This window comes from Typopeltis vanoorti, chromosome 10, assembly GCF_054136105.1.
Source record: "Typopeltis vanoorti isolate ZY-2024b chromosome 10, IOZ_Tvanoo_1.0, whole genome shotgun sequence".
NCBI classification, from domain to species: domain Eukaryota; kingdom Metazoa; phylum Arthropoda; class Arachnida; order Uropygi; family Thelyphonidae; genus Typopeltis; species Typopeltis vanoorti.
In genome coordinates, this window is record NC_143558.1 from 128,370,714 (window position 1) to 128,387,877 (window position 17,164).

The 17,164-nt window shown below is 36.6% G+C and overlaps 1 protein-coding gene across 4 annotated transcripts in view; it reads right to left on the reverse strand.

The window, feature by feature from the left end:
• The window catches only part of LOC150102783 (tubby-related protein 3-like), a 514,140-nt gene that overhangs the window by 19,760 nt on the left and 477,216 nt on the right, over positions 1-17,164 (reverse strand). For 3 of the 4 annotated variants that reach the window (XM_090398901.1, XM_090398899.1, XM_090398900.1), the window contains 2 exons: positions 16,770-16,941; positions 16,528-16,629 (listed from right to left, as the gene is read on the reverse strand). In XM_090398901.1, the coding sequence (XP_090255027.1) occupies positions 16,528-16,629; positions 16,770-16,893 (226 nt within the window). In that variant the 5' untranslated portion in view covers positions 16,894-16,941. Of the gene's footprint in view, positions 1-11,531; positions 11,606-16,527; positions 16,630-16,769; positions 16,942-17,164 lie in introns of those variants that run through there. The other variant, XM_090398902.1, reaches the window with a different exon arrangement.

The following is a 17,164-nucleotide window of genomic DNA, read 5'->3' on the forward strand; positions in this document are numbered from 1 at the left end:
AAAAAATTCATATATTTATATAATAAAAACAGGAAGTCGTTGTTAATTTTTACTTCCTCTGATGAAGTGCTATCTTCGCGAAACAACGTAGAGATTCCGAAAAAAAAATATTGAACAAGGTATGAAAGAATTGTTCTTATTTGCACGTGAAAAATAGTAGCACGTTTTCATCATTCCAGACTTTATTGAAACATCAAAAGGTATGAATGTAAATCACGTTTGAAAGACATTGCTAGCAGAGGAGTGTCGAAATGCATCAAACAACGCAGGCAACATCCCAGGTGGAATGAAATATTCCGCCAGTCAGTATGGACGAATAATTTATGTCAACATCGAGCCCAAATGCCTTCCCATCCGAAGCAGAGGCAGTTCATAGTTTACAGAGCAAAAGAAACCGAATACAAAACACAGCGAAAGATTTATTCCTTTCTGCTGCAGTGATTCTTCTAGGAATTCAGGCTCGGTGGTAAGTAGTGGAGAAAGAGCGATAGGTTTTCTTTCTTTCTATCGTCGAGTGCCTGCCCAAGGAAAAGATAACACACTTTATGCTTACGTAAGCATAAAGCTTTCCTTCAGTGATAATTCTGACATCTTTAGAAGTTTGTTTGGAAACTCTTGAAGACCACTCATTGTGTAGTCTGCTCTTAGGGGGTGTCGGGAAAGTAGGGGGGGGGTAGCGGAGGAGATGCACATGAAAAACGGGAAAAAAAAGTAAGAAATTTTTCTGAGATAAGCCGACGTTTGTCTTTTAATGTTTTATTGGCCCGGAGCCATAATCTTTCTTCGAAATGCGGGGGGGGGGCATTCGAATACTGATCTCCGTGTGTAAATAGATGGCCTCACTCTTTTCAATGGCGTTCGTTGTTTCGCACGACTTTCTTTCTATTTTTAGTCTGCTGAATAAGAAAATGTGTAGATTTATATTCTCTTCAGCTGTTTGCTGGCTTGAATCTATTTGTCGTTCATTGCCATGGAAACGCACAGGTATGAATACTATCCCACCTTGGCAATGAATCTCTAAGACCAGGATGTTTTATTTATTTATTTTTTCTAATTGGAAGTTTGCGAGGGTTATTGTTATTAATGAGTGGTCCATAGCCTGAAGTAGAGAATTACGGAATAATAAGACGCTTTAGTATTAAAAAGTGATGGAAATGTTAATTAGAAAGTATAAAGATATTCTTGACAGAGTCTCTTGTTGAGTACGCAAGAGCATGGTTTAGTTAACGATGAGATGAGTTATTGTCAAATCTTCTTTGTATTTTATGATGAAATGACGATGGAAATAGACCAAGGTGTTTGGATTTCACAAACCCTTTGATAGCATCTTACATAAGAGCATACTGATTACAATATACCAAATAAAGCATTGATGATAATCTAGTGAGATAAATAGGAAATTGGTTGACTGACAGATGATGAGAAGCGGTGTTCAAAGAGCTACGTTGTTAGCAGCAGAGAACCACCGGATTCGGTTTATTGTTTAACATATTCATAGGCAACTAATGTCTGGTCAGTGATTGCAACTTAAACCCGGCATTTCCTCGAAAACATTACGTTTATGGCCTGTTCCGTTTGGTAGCATAAAAAGAATAAAAAAAAACTAACCAAAAATCGATAAGAACCAATCTTTCTCATTGTCTCAGAGCCACTGATGCTATAATGGATGACAGTAAACTAGATTCAAGTTTTTACTGGTCTGCTGTTTAAGCTATTTTGGTTTTAAAAGTTTGCTCGACTAGTTGTAAATGCAATCCAAACAACTGCGACTGTACGACCAATATACTATGTTAATTGCACGTGTTTTGCTGTAGGGTTGCCTGTTTTATAGGGTCAAAAACTCGAGTTTCCAGGAGGTTGAAATCTTATTGCTTCTCTATGAGACGGGCTTGAACTCTGGTTTTTCCAAATGAACAGCAAATATATGCTTTTAAGAAATTTGCATTCAAAAGCGAGGGGATGAAGTTGCTGCTAATTCCATAAAGGCGGTTATTTATAAGCACTTTTGACACTTATGTTCGGATTCACTGAATGCAAATACAATGTTAAATGCTTTTTTGTCAACCAGATGTTTTGAAAAATGTGTGTAACCACGAAGAATAATTAGATATTAATGCACTTTGATTCATATTCCTACAAATTGTTAAATTCTTATTCATTGTCTTTATTTCATAGGTGCTTAATATCGCTTTCATCACCATCCCGAAGTACTTTTCATCCAAGCGGTTCTATTTTCTTTGACAACGCTTTTCATGCTACAGAAATCTTGGCGAAGCCTTGATTCCTCCTCGTCACTTACATCTTCAAACAACTTGCGAAGAAATCCAGGTGAGAACGAAGGAAATGCGCATTTTAGGTGACATGTTACCGCAGAAGTGCTGTCCCGATCAATTTTGTATCGAGCATCCTTCTTGTTGCTGTTAGAAACGTCTATGGAACATTTCCGAGAATTGAAATCCAGCGCTGAAAGCATTTTGTGGAATTCACATTTTAGCACTGTTTTTTTTTTGTTTTTTTTTGTTGTTTTTGTTTTTATAAAAATATCCTCTTCGATTTACTGCATTGCTTGAAAAACTTTAATAATACTATTCATCAGTGAAGCTTAATTTAACGAAAAGGGGGTAAAATAATAATGTGTCCGTCATTAATTTTCCCCTTCAAGAGACTATTTTAGCGGTTTATGTTTTCACTCTATCCATATCAATTTATCAATAAAGAAATTCTTTCACATAATAAAAAAATAAAATAAAAACATTTGCAAAGGCATTGGTAACATAACTATTTAATTAACTTCAAATAGTTATGTTAACTTCAAATAGTTCAAATAGTCTATAACTCCCCTTCTGTGCCTGCTACAGAACGCGCCACTGCCATCATTATCTACACACAACGTCAATCTACTGTCCACCACCACTAGTATTTTTTGTCTACAAATTGCGTGTGTATTTATGGCCGATTTGTCTGTATTACATCATACTACTTACAATAAGTATGCGAACATCCGGTATTTCAAGAACCACACTGGTATTCCAACGTTGACAAATGCCGTTGACTTTCCATTTAATATGAATAAATGCACGCTGATATTGTAGACAATTGCTATCCAAAATTGGAACTCAGTTCCTGTTGGATATTGATCTCGTCCTCACCTGACACTAAATAATCTCAAAGGTGTTCTATAACGTTTAAATCTGGACAGCGCGGATCCATCTATCCTTTACATCCCCACTTCCACATACCATCTTGTACTATCATTTACAGTACAAGATTATTTTTATTAGGACAGCACAAAGGAGGATCCTACACCAAATCATTCTCATCAACTGTTGGTCGATATGACGCTATCTTCTTGCATATTGGAAACAAGGTGAATAAAATGTATCTTTGGTCTTCAGAGCAGCGTGACTTGCTTAATCCTTAGCCCGTGCTAATGCACTATACTTTCTCTAGGTATAGTATTTGTTGTTAAATGAATGTATTCTAGAAAATAAGAATTAACATCTCCTGACGAAATCTTTTCCACATCGCCAATATCGCTGTAGCATGGATATTTTAAACATATTCATGCCCCAATGGGATTTCATCGCACAGTATGTATTTATATATATATATTGCTGCTAACTTGCTTAATTTATATTAAAAAAAACCTCCATGATAACATTTTGATCCGTAGTGCAGAATATATTGATCTGATTTATCGGAACCTTCTCCTCCTACTCAAGTGCTGTGGTTTTACGAGAATTTGTAATTATCATAAATTCTCTATAATATGATGCATTCTCAGAGCGAATACTGAATAGTGACTATTTTAAATATTTTTAGATTTTAGGCTCTTTTAGATAAAGAGTATGTTTGAGCAAAAATAACTCAGTGATGTTATTCCGAATAGGCTTCAGTACATTTTCTTAATTTGCATAAAAAGAACAAAGGAAACGAATCCAATTCACACCAGTGTGTTATGAAGCGAATTAAATGTAAGAAAAAACTATCAAGTAATATTTGAAACGAATAGATCAATCCTAATCTACCGATTCGCAATAAGAGGATGGTAAGAATCTTGTTATTATATAAGATGTTGCTAAGGCATACACTGACTGGTCAACTGGTTAGGCGCTCCCAATCATCCATGGAATCCATTACTTTGTCGGTGGTACATGTCGGTTCTAGGTCATATAAAGGAAGTGGATAAATATCACGTCCGTGCATTTGTGTTTGTATAGGTCTATGACAAGCAGTGAACTATGAACGATATCTGGTGCCAACCAACATAATTGCCAATACCAGAAACTTCCGCTCCAGTGGGCGAATTCTTCATGCTTGCTGCGCAAGCTCATTAATTGAGAAAGAAGTAAATATTTATTTGTTAATAAATGCATGCATTTATAAGCATTCCATTTAGGCTTTTATTTTTGTAGACAGAAGATGTCTTAAGCTTGCGCGGCAATAATTGAACTTTGCATTGTGTATCGAAGGCCGATGCTTGCTCGTCTAGTCAAAGCTACCTTGGCTTGCTCGGTTGTGGGAGCTTCCAGGAACTGGCAACAGCACTGTGATTTCATGCGCGCGCATAGCCATTTCACGTCGTCTCACACTGTTGCTTAAACACGGGCCATACGCAGTCAAAGTAGCTCTAGCCAGTGAGCTTCAGCCAGCCTTTGCAGCCAGCAAGTGTGCGTGTTGCTTGGGAAAATTAAGTTACAACTAACTTTTTATGACGATGTTATTCACCAGTTCATAAAGAAGAACCGTAGGGTAGAATTTGTATTCAAGTAGCTAAATTGAAAAAGATAGAATATCATTTGTAAAATAAATGTTGTATTTGTATGATTAAATGTACATAAATTTCTAAATATATAGTTTTCAATGGTCAGTAATTCATTATTCCGCTAATCAGACTTGAATCGCACCTCTCACTCCTTGAATCATAACAAGAGCAAGCGTGAATTTCAAGACCAGCATTCGCCTCTGTTCCGCTCTGTGTTTATGTAGCAGTTAGATTTAAGGATTGCAACATAAGGAGGGAAATAGCTTGTTGATGTGAGTGGTCAATACAGTCGCAAGAATTGTGCAGGCTTACAATGTAACAGTGGTTTGCAAAGGAGCATATCGGAAGCAAGAGCATCGAGCTCTCTCTCACGTATGGATATGATAACAGAAGGCTTCAGAATTCAAGTTCGTTTAGTGAAAGTAAATAACTGTGAGTAGTAGAACACTGATTAACACGGGAGGAATGAAAAAGAAAAGTTCTAGCTCGATGAATCCTGGTTTCACTTGTTTCGAGCTGATATCAGAGTGTGTCGATCTCATGGAACGTGGAAACAGTGCAGATTGATGATATAGAAGTGATTTCTTTACACTATTTTGGTTTTATGATAGCGATAGTGCGGTATCAAAACACACGTGTGTTTTGGAGAACTTTTATGTCGACAGATTCTCTGTTAGCGGTTATTGTATGCTTCGCTTCTGGACAGATATCAAAAAATGGTATATGAAGGAGTAGAACTAAGGCGAAAACAGGTGGCTAGTGGTGTGCCACAAGGTTCACTGCTGGGGCCATCGCTGTTTAATTTGTACGTAAATGAAAAAGGAAATAACCTGAAAGAAAATATTCAGTTGTTTGCTGATGATGCGAAATTTGGTAGAGAGATTTAAATAGGCTGTAAGTATGGGCAAAAGTTAACGGGTGTCAGTTTAATGTCGAGAAATGTAAAGTTATGCATTTTGAGATAAATAGATCACATGCTGTGTATCACATTGATGGCACTGTACTCCAAGAAACAGATGAAGCTAGAGATTTAGGGGTGGTGGTGGACAGAGAGTTAAAGTTTAAAGGACATATTGCTAAGGTTGCACATAAGGTTACTTGGCTATTGAAGAACACATTAACAAGTAGAAATAAGGAAGTTGTAATTCCTCCTTGATACGCCCACATCTGGATTAGTGTGCTCAAGTCTGGTCTCCTGGGGATGAGGAAGCGGTGGAGAAGATTCAGAGGCGAGTGACCAAGATGGTGAAATGTTCCTTATGAAGATAAATTGAAGGTGTGTGGATTGCAGAAGTTGGTTGATAGGAGAAAATAGAGGGGATGTGATAGAAACATTTAAGTTGCTTAAAGGATTTTATATGATTGATGCTGGTGAAATTTCAGAACTTGGCTTGAGAGGCCAGAATAACCCTGGAAGTTGAATAAAGGTGTGGTTAGTTAGAGTGTGATCATTAGATGTTTTGCTTCGAGAATGGAATGGGTGGCCAGAGTCGGTTGTGAGTGCTTTATCTGTTAATGGCTTCAAGGAGAGGTATGATAGATTGTTTGAATCTCCTGAGACAGGTCTTCAGACTCCATGGAGGTTGCCGTATAATAATAATCTATCAAAAATGAGTCTTTGTACTCTTATTAGCAATTAGGTAAAAGGAAATTTTTACGTAACTCAATATTAGGTTAGCAATTATCGCATTTGCTTGCTTTTAGATTAGGTAAAAAATTTCGTACTGATAAACTGCTTAATCTTCAAGCTGTAATTTTGAGTTCTAAACTATTTGCTGCTATCATGATAATATCGATACAAGTTTAGGTAATGCAATTATAGCCGCTAGAGGGCTAAGCCATTGTTGGAATTAATCGAGACAGTATTCTCGTTGTATGCTTCGTAAGTGGTTGTGGAAAATGTGAAGTCTTGAAACCGGTTAAGTTCAAATGTATGTACTATTTAAAACAATATTTGATGAAGTAACAAGTTTATTTAATGACTTACTTAAAGAATATGTAACTTACAATTAAGAATTTCTACGGTGGAAGAAAAAAATTAAAGGAAACTAACGTAAGTGCTGAATATTTGCAAATAATTTTAAACGTTATATTTTTGCAAGAAAAGGCCACTTTTCAAAATTAAAACCGGGTTACAAATGTTCTACTTGATATTATAGCTTATATTTGCATTTTAAGTCTTTATAAACAACACAAAACGACACGCTGAAAGAGCACCAGTTAACAGCGATCTTGAGTGATTTTTATTTTTCAAGAAAATTTGGTAAGGCCAATGTTTCTCCTCAATTTTAGGGCGTATGTCATCCCTTATCGTCAAGTTCTTGTGTATTCGAAAGCGCGGGTAGTAGATAAGTAACGAACTTTATTTTTCTGTCATGAAAACAAATATCGAGTTCCTGTTTGTTTTCCAAAGTTGACGCTGTTTTCCCGGACGTGTTAGGTAACGAAGGAAAATCATGGTTGTGAGAAAAGACATATGCCCCCACCCCCGTACCTTGTATGTCTCACTACCCTAATCCAATATACCTGTCACCTCCAGATATCCTTCATTACGGTGAAAACATTCACCTGATGACAACAGGAAGGCGACAGCCACTTTGAAGTCGTGACGTCAATTATTCTTGCGTCCGCCATACCTTTGACAGCTCGATTCATTTTGAAGTTAGGGAAAGGCGCAGCCTTGTCATCAATTTGTGTATTTGCATTTGGGCACGACTAGTTTCTTCAGGTTTCAGTGAAAATGAGCGTGACAAGGCGCCCCCATTTTGATCATTACCCCCGGATTCCCAAGGCACAAAGCAATTTACCTTTAACGTGCACGAGCAGTAGAAGAAAACTGCTTTTAGGAACATTGAATATAAATCTTGGAGGACTTGTTTGACCCTCTCCAGCGAAGGTAGTTCATTTCTTTAAAATAGATTTCTAGAATATGTACGAAGCGTCATATCAACACTGCTTAAATGATCCACGCTGAATTTCGGCCAAAGAAAGAAGCAAGAATTTCTTACATTAAAAGGAGGTGAATTTTGACAGAAGTAAAGTAGAAAAATTACCCTTCCCTAATATTCTTCAGCTTATGAGTGCTATGGGACTTTAAGAAATATTTAATGGCCTCCATTTCAAAATTCCAAATATTGCAACACACATCATCATGTACTTACCCTACACTATGAACACGTTACAAATAATAAATGTAAATGTTTGCAAAAATTTCACGGGGAGGATACGATATTTATTTTCATGCCTTAAGTTTTTAATGGGGTAGGTACGATTTTACGGGTGGCCCATAAGTCATGGAACATTCCCGAGGAAGGCGTTTACGTGATGTGGGTTTCATAACTAATGAAAAAAAAAATCTGGTGATGCAGTTGCTTAACAAAGAGGCCATTTTTAGGACATGTTGCATGACTTATAGGCCACCTTGTGTATTAAATAACGTGCATTGGTAAGATGTAATAATTCCCCCCCCCCAACACTGACATTTATAGACAACCAGAAATTTGTGCCAATTTCTAAATATTGAAAACGTTTCGACATTCGAATTTTTATTACATGCAGTTCCCGCTTTAAGATTTCTTTTTTTTTTTTAAAAACTATCTAGTATCAATCAATAAATAAAAATATGAATATTAATTGAAATAAATGAATGTTAAATTACAGCAATTTTTCAAACCACGCGGAGTTTTCTTTAATTTTTTTTTTTAATATTAATGTTGGGCCCATACACGAGATGTTTATCGGTCAACGTATTGTACATTAGCCCAGTGTATGGGGAGAGATTTGGGAAAGGATATGTCTCCAAATTCAATGTGAAAAGTTCACATTGAATTTGGAGGCATGTTTATTCATAGATGAATGCAGTGGATGCTAAAAGTCTGTGCGAGAGTACGCTGAGTTAATTAGCCTGATTCCTCTTTCGTGTATTGCGTCGAGTATGGACCTTTCATCAAACAGTTACCATGCCGACATTACAAATGTTTTGTTCTTCATTTTCGCGGGCTTATTGATACTGTAACAGTAAGCCAAAAGAAATTAATACTACTGAGGGACGTTAAAAGGAGAAAAACCATCTGTACGAGGAATTTTCTTCATTTTAAAGTCTATTTTCATTTCTTTGGATAAATCATTTTATAAGAAACAAATTCCCGCTTTCAGCGGCAGAATTTATTTTCCCGAGGCGTTAGTGATCCGTTGCCCCCTCAGTGTTTGGGGCAATTAAATTTCCCCCATGTTTTCTGGGCCCCCCACAGATTTAGCCTCGTCCGCCTATGCATAAGTACATCTACGAGTTTGCAGAAGTAACGATTTAAGTCCGGAACTTACTCGTATTTATTTAATTCGGCGAAAGTTAGAATTTGCTTAACGATGTTTTTAAACTGAACACACAAAATGTAATTTTCATAAGTTCGTAGAGCCTGCGTAATGTGTCAGTTTCTTTGGGATAAAATAGCTAATTCCTCTTGATAAAACAAGCAACAATCAATTTTGTCACTTTCTGCTTGAGGACTTAAAATACTTAGCTGTCCTGAGGGAAGTTTCGTGGCCCCTCATAAATGCTGGTAATCGAGATTTTTCAATGGAACCGGCAATTAATGGAGTCTGCTTTTGGTTGCTCTGATATCAATCGCTGTGATTTTGCTTTGAGCTATTCGCTGCAATGAGCAGGTGACGTCAGCACAAAACAGAACAACCGAGTCTTTGCAGGTAATTTAAACTGCAAAGAATTCTATCAGAAAAGTTAGCACGATTTAGAAGGTATATAAATAAAAACGGGGACTTTTTCACAGAAGTGAAGGAATACATCTTTAGTTACACGTAGCGTACTTCCATGATTCAACGCATCTCTCGTAATGATTTTTGGAATGGTGTCCGGTTGCTATTGTCTTCAGGTGGTCTGCAAAGTCTTGAAATCGCTTTTTATCTTGGATTGGACTCATCCCATAGAGGTCTCAGTCTCAACAAAACCCGTTACTAAGCAAATGCTGGTTCTTGGCTACAAATAGCGCAGAAAGTGGGTACCAGAAGACTATTTGAGTCTCACTCGCGAAATGAATTGTGATAAGAACGTTTTCTAAATAGCTCAATTCATGAGCTGTAGACGTTGCTTCGATGTTTGAATCCATCGAGAATCGAAAAGCCACCAACGATCAGATTTTTCTCTAGTCATTAGTATTATCCAGGATAGCAAAAGAATAAAGTGTATAAGTGGATTTCTTGGGGGAGAGGACAAAGGTATTAATTTTTATGTTTTACAACCAAGAAAGCTTAAGTATATAAGCCGGTGAGTGCATTATTATTAATACTGTGGCCAGGCTAAAAGTTAGATAATGAACTTTGGTCTCGAGACCTTTTTGAAGTCATTCGAGATTTCCAATAAGATGGATGGCGAACTCGCACGGGTAACGAATTTCATCTGTCATCTAAAGACATCCTTAAAGCATCCAAGCCTACACCTTTATGTTGGAGAGTGGATATGCTAACTACTAGGACAAACAGAGTGACATTTTGGGGAGAATCATATTATTTCAAGAAGAACGAAAAATGTCCACTATTTGTGTACATCTGCTTCCGATATTTCCCAACTTATCCCTGCGAGATTGGATACAACATTCAAACATCAAAAGCAATGAAACCTGTTGACGCCGATAGCATCTTTCGTTTGGAATTACTAAAACGATTTGGCACCAACACATCATTTGCATTCATTAGGAAACACGCGGCGACCATTTTATTACATGTGCTCCCATCATAGAATCCATAAGTAGTGTCGCATGTCTTCTTTAGGCTGCATGAAGAAGTAGGCTCACTACCAATTGGTATCAGCGATAACATGTTGAGCCGAGCATCCCTCAGTTATGTATATTATTCAGGGACAGATGCTGGTGCAATGCCGCGGAGCTGCCCCACAACTTAATTTGTTTATGCATTCTATACAGCATCGAGAATGGCACAACAACATGAAACTTTCCATGTTGTTGTGCCAGTTAATGAATTACATGTCAGTTAATGAATTTCTAGAAGGAGGCGGTTTTTTATGTGAGGTCATCAATGTTACGAATTGTTCAGTTCTAACACACGAGTCACCAACGGTCAATGGCAGTGAAAAAACATATAGAAGGTCATCGGACCCTGTCGTGGATGAAATACAGGAACAGATAACAACCAGTTCCATAATGAAAACTACGTAACTAATATAATAAGCTCCTGTAATATGAATATTCAAAAATGATAATTTAAACCACTTATATGGCGACAATGATTACAATGCATCCTATCTACTAAGAAATATGCGCTGTTATAAGATGGTGAAAAAATTTAACCAAAATTGAAAATCATTTAAAACTATCAGTAAAAAAACAACAATTTCTCTTTTAGTATTTCTACTGATGAAGAAACTAACTCAGCCCGCATATAAAAATAACGAGAAGAAAGATACTTTGTTAAAATAGCAGGATTTGAATGGGGATACATTAGCAGCATCGGGAGCAAGTAGTCGGTATTTTAACCACATAAGTACTTCACACGCATCGCTTCACAAAACAGTCATGTCCGGTGCGGTAGAGCGTGGAAAATGAGCCTCGATTTTCGCTAAGGAGTTTTTAAGCAATTTAGGACAAACTTATTCCGTTCTCATTTAACTAACGCTGGCGTAAATAGGACAAGGTTGCCAGCTTGCGATACATTGTATACAAGTACGAACAAAATGAAACCTCGCGCGAGCGCGTATGATGCAAGAGCGTTCTAGTAAGACGAACGCCATACTTACTACGTTTCCCTGGTGCCATATGGAAGATGTCGGGATTTTGGCTTCGAAATCACGCAATAGGAAGTTTCTTCAAGTAGTCTTCACCGACTTGACGTTAACTAAAATTTCTACAGACAGGATGGAACCAAATTTATAACCGGAAATCTGTTTCTGGGGGTTGGAGGGGCGTCAACCGCTGTCAAGTTAGTTTCCTTGCACTCTGCTCATCGCACCCAGAGGCCGCGGAGAGCGGCTAAAAATAGACTTCTAACAACACATGGAACCACCTGCGTGCACTGGTTGTTATGGTAACCACCTCGTTGTTGGAACCGGCACGTGACGCGGTATCCGTCTGAGTGGTGGTGGTCGTCGGGTAAAGTGCGTTTAGGAGACCTTGGATTTGGATACGTTACGATTAGTCTGAAATGCGGCCGTTTGTAAGAGATGAACATCCTTTACGATTAGGTCTCTTCGCTAACACTGAATTACCATCAATCCTGGCGGTCTGATTTTAAAATGAAATGTTTGTGCAAACCCGCATGGGAAAAGAAAAAATCAACGACGATTTCCTTTTCTCTGATCTGCTATTGGAAGATTTGTTTGTAAAGAATCTTTACAAAAATTTTATTATATGAGACAAAATTTTTCTAATATATTTTATCTTAGTGTGAACAACCATTTTACGTGTGAAAAAAAAACTTAAGCTACCTAAATGAGGAAATGTGGTGACTTCGCAAGTGCCTTAACACGTCCGCATCCCAGGACGAGTGATCTGCTTTAAAGCAGCTTGCAGAGAAGCCATTTGCTTTCATTATGCAATCACGAAGATAGTTTTTTGCTTATTTTTAAAACTTTAATAAACCGATAATATAACTTATCGATACGTGATATATTCTACTCTCAAAATAACTGTCAGGTTACTTGTCAGGTCTCCAGCATTGACAAATTTTACATTTTCAACTAAGGCACCGCCACATGCATCACTGTACCTAGTTCTTGATCATCTTTCTTATCATCATCCCATCACACCTGTCTGGTTAACCCTTTCTCTCCCATTCTGACCTTAGATTAGCTCTACTTTCACATCCCTAAATGCCAACATTATATTTCATCTTCATTTTTAATATGATATTTTCCGTGACGCCAATGTTTACAGCTATTTTTAAGACAGTATTGAAACTATTTTCAATTGCCGATCTAAAAGTGGGATTAGAAATTGAACAACTGTCATCAGGATATAAATAGCTGAAATATTTTCTTTCTTCTATAGAGCCTTCATCAAGAATGTTGTTTTCCATCTTCCGGCTAATTTTCATTGGTATTGTCTTTTTATTACTGATTTTTCAGAAGTTTGTTACGGCTGTTATTTAGTTTGGTCCCAAAGAGCGTATTTAAGATAAGTGTATTCATTTATCTTATCTGCATAAGGTAAACATCTGAGTTTAATATTCCAGTTTTCATAGGAGGTTTAGTGTTACGCTCCTCTATAATGTTATCCATGTAGATGATGAATGACGGTATAATGTGGTGTGCAAGTTTCTCTAAGTTCCTTCTCAGGTTTGCTTGCATAAATCTTACCTGGAAAACTCATTAAGGAAATTTCTCTGAAATACTCAGTTTTATTATAATTTTTCTAGATGAGTTGACGCTTAATTTTAATCAAACCATCTTGAAGTAACTTAGCACAGGACAATTGCATTTAAAAGATATTTACCGAAATGCATTAACGTATGAAAAATATAAAACTATACGGAATGCGAAAAGTGAAATATGAATACTAAAATAATTAGAAGAATAAAGACGATTTTTATGGTATTCAAATTAAAAAAATGAGAATAGCTCAGATGAAATATATTATAAACCAACATTGGATTAGATAAATGCTAAAACTATGTTCTGATTTATAAAAGAAATTAATAAGGATAATTTAACCACAGTAAAAAGTAAGGATATATGTTACATATGACAGGTCTATAGTAAAACACGAAGACAAACCGAAGGTAATAAAAAAACAGAAGGAATTAGACACAACAACTTATTAATTTTCACCTTTAGTGAATGAGATAAAAGAATTAAAAAAACCTGTAGATTACAAACTAAGAACTGGATCTCCTCGTATTACTTCATGAACAGCAAAAAGTAACCTAAAGTTACTTTTTGTTGTTAGTGACAGCAAAAAGTATAAAAAAAAATGACGATGTAAGTTAACAGAAAAAAATCATGTTATCACAGCTTCTAGAGAAACTGCGAAGTGTAAATTAGAAATCAAAGGAGAAACAATTAGCTAAGTATATAAAACATTTAATAATATAAGTAAATAACCGATGGCATGCGCAAAACGATGCACTTAGAACAAGCAGGAGAAGTTAGAATACCTCATGTCGTAGGAATCTTATACGGAAGAATGAAGATCGTAAGTAAAAAAATAAAAATCTACGAAGACTTGTACTAACATGTGCACGAGCTACAAAAATTAGAAAAATACTTGAAACTGTTGGTTTGAAAATATTGAGCCAAACTGACAACGTACCAATATTAAAAAAGAAAAGTTTGACTTTAACTGTTCTTTAATTTTGCGCAATAATGAACAAGAACTGTTCTTGCTTAATACCGTAGAAAGTTAAACAAGAACAGCTAAACAGGTGAAACTTTTTTTTTGTTTAACTTTCCAGAATATTAGGAAAGATACAAATATAATAAAATAATAAATACAACTCGTAAATGATTGGATCAGTGAACGTAAAAAGGGAACATTGAAAGAATGCAGCAGAATAGATGGGGATAAATACCTAGAGAGAAAGACTGAAAAGAAGATGGAGTGAACGTCTTCAAAATAACACTACAAGCAAGGCCAAATAGAAAATCTAAGTACATCCTTGAATCCCAACTGTTAACCTTAAGTCACGTACTGCTCTGTTTCAATGTCGACAAAGAAAAATGCTTTGTTCTCACTCAACCAGTTTTTGCTATATAATTGGAAAAACGAACGATAAATATTTTTTTTCTTCATAATTAAGGAGACTTTGGATTTTCACTAAACTATAGTCTTTCCCTCGCCTTTTGCAAATGCGATTTGCCTATAACGCTGCCGAAGTAACTATAATCTATCGTTGTGTTATGTAAATTAACTGTCTTGGAGCTGGACTTTTGATTCATCATTAAAATTTAGAAACTCAGTAGTACGTTCGAGACAATCATGGCACTATCCCTCATCCCGAAAGGAATTGTCCACCCTATTAGTTATCATAAAACTCGTCCTCATCCAACCAAAACGCAGTTTATAACAGCAGCAATTGCATCTTGAAGTGTATTTTAAATTCTGACTATAAATTCGAGCGCGCACTTCTCCCATGTACGACTTGAAAAAAATAGCATTAAGTGTGTAGTTATAACGACAGCCATCAATTGCTCACCACATAAACTAAAAATAGACTTCCACCAACACTAGCAACCACCTACACGTTGTGGTTGTTATGGTAACCACCTCTTCACAGTGCTAGACTAGCACGTAAGAGGGTTCTCGTTGGGCATTGAATTCTATTACCGTTTTTGATTTCTTGAAAATGAACGAGGTGACTATTTATCGTTTTTATTGAGGTTTTGCGCAGTTTAAGAAGCGATGAGAAACAAAATATCAAATCGTAGCTCTTTTAACTGTGAATGGGGATATTCATTTATTGAGTCAATAGGTGGTTTCGAATCTAGTGACTTTAAAATATTGAGCAGTAAAGTCATTTGGAGCATTACACGTTTAGTTACCTGCTTCTCATACTTCGGTTTGAAAAGTTCAATGCGCATTTGGCACCTTGATTGATAGTCTGTTTCTCCCTTGTCTATTACACTACACGTAATAGACAAAGGAGAAACAGGATACACAAGAGTCTGAAGAAAACATTAGGGGATTATATGCACTCGCACGTGCATGTAGTTCGTTTTCAAAAGGGCCCCCCCCCCCCCCAGTGATCACTTAACCCCCCAAATAAAAATGTAGCAGAACATCTCTTTATCTTCTCTCTGAAGATGACACTCGAAGAAAACAAATTGCTTCTGAGATGTTGAAGGAAATCCTTTTTTCTTTTTTTTTTTCTTTTTACAAACTTCTCCCTTCTTACCTCTTCACATCACTACTTTTTCTTTATAGTACCTTGCATTCAGTTCACGACTCTGCTTCCTGTTATTTTTTTCAATCCATCCCCTTCAATTCCATCAAACGTATGTGTCGCATATCTTGATAAAACTGTTGGTACTTCCCTATAATAAAAGGAAAACAAAACACTTTCTCTTTATTTGCTTCCAATGAACATGACTGGTGCTTGTTCATTTGCAATTGCTACATGGAACAGCACGAATTCGAATATTGTATCATCCAGCTCGAAATAAAGTGAAAATTTGCACTCGTAATGAAACATTTTCTGTTCGTAATTTCTGCTGGTTGCCAAATGAATAAATTTGCATCCATTAAGCGCCAATGCGCATTCGACTTCATTCATAGGCAATCTGCCTATTCAGGCTTCTCAATTGATCAACTCCCTAATTAGCACACGTGCATCTGATTTCACCCAGTTCTCTTGATAACCAGAGAGTCGCTTTCCCCTTATGACTTTAGAGCTGCGTACACGTACACTTTTAACAGACAGCGTTGTCAAGGAGAAATAATTTAAACTCGGTACCGAGAAGCGTCACCAGCGTAACAACAACAACACCTGCTGATAGGTGGTGTTACACACGACTCAGCGCCGAGTACAAACAGATGAGCAATATGCATCCGGGATACATTCGTTCAGCCAGTAGCTCATCAAGCAAAGGGTTACGATGCCAATCTAGCAACATACTTGACTTTTCCAAGAATTAAACATTGAGTTGTCAGGTTAGTAGCACATCGCATAGCTGTAAAAGATGAACAACTTTGTCTGAATATAAATCGAGACGTTTAATGTTAATAAAACCAAATTTAATAAGAAAATAAACTATAAAATACGTAAATCTTCCATAACTAATGATTTTAATGCAGACCTACCTAGAGGAGACTGCAACTGACTGGTAGAGGGCGACACTTGTACTGCTGGCATGGCATCAGGATTACCAGAGGACATTGTGTACTGCAAAGGACCGTCATAACCTGTAAGAAAAGAGAAATTCTAATATAAGTACATCAATGCTTCGGTCAGTTATTATGTAATTTCTTTAAAAAAATGGAGTAATTACTCGATAATCAATCATACTCCAGTGGGTTTCGATTTTGTCTTTATTACAACTTACATAGAACCACCCCTTGATTGTTGTTTTCCACACCATAACCAGTCATGAGAGGTTTGGATTCTTCTTTACCAGCTGACCACCATCCTTTACCGGACACTGGTCTACTGTCTGACGTTTGAACCATGCCGGTAGTTTGTCGCTTTTGTTTCTGCTTTTGTTCCACCAGCTGGCGCTGCAATAAGAAAATATATAAATGCATTCAGAAATCATTTTATTCGTTATCCAGAAACTGATTTATTTAGAATTAGCAGATGAAAGCGATCTTAACGAATCTGTGTGATTATAATTAAATATTACACGTTATTTTGAATTGGGACATTGGAAAGAACTCATCCTTTTAATAACATACGAATACAAAACTTAGAAAATAATTAATTTTTTTTTAAAAAAAAAGT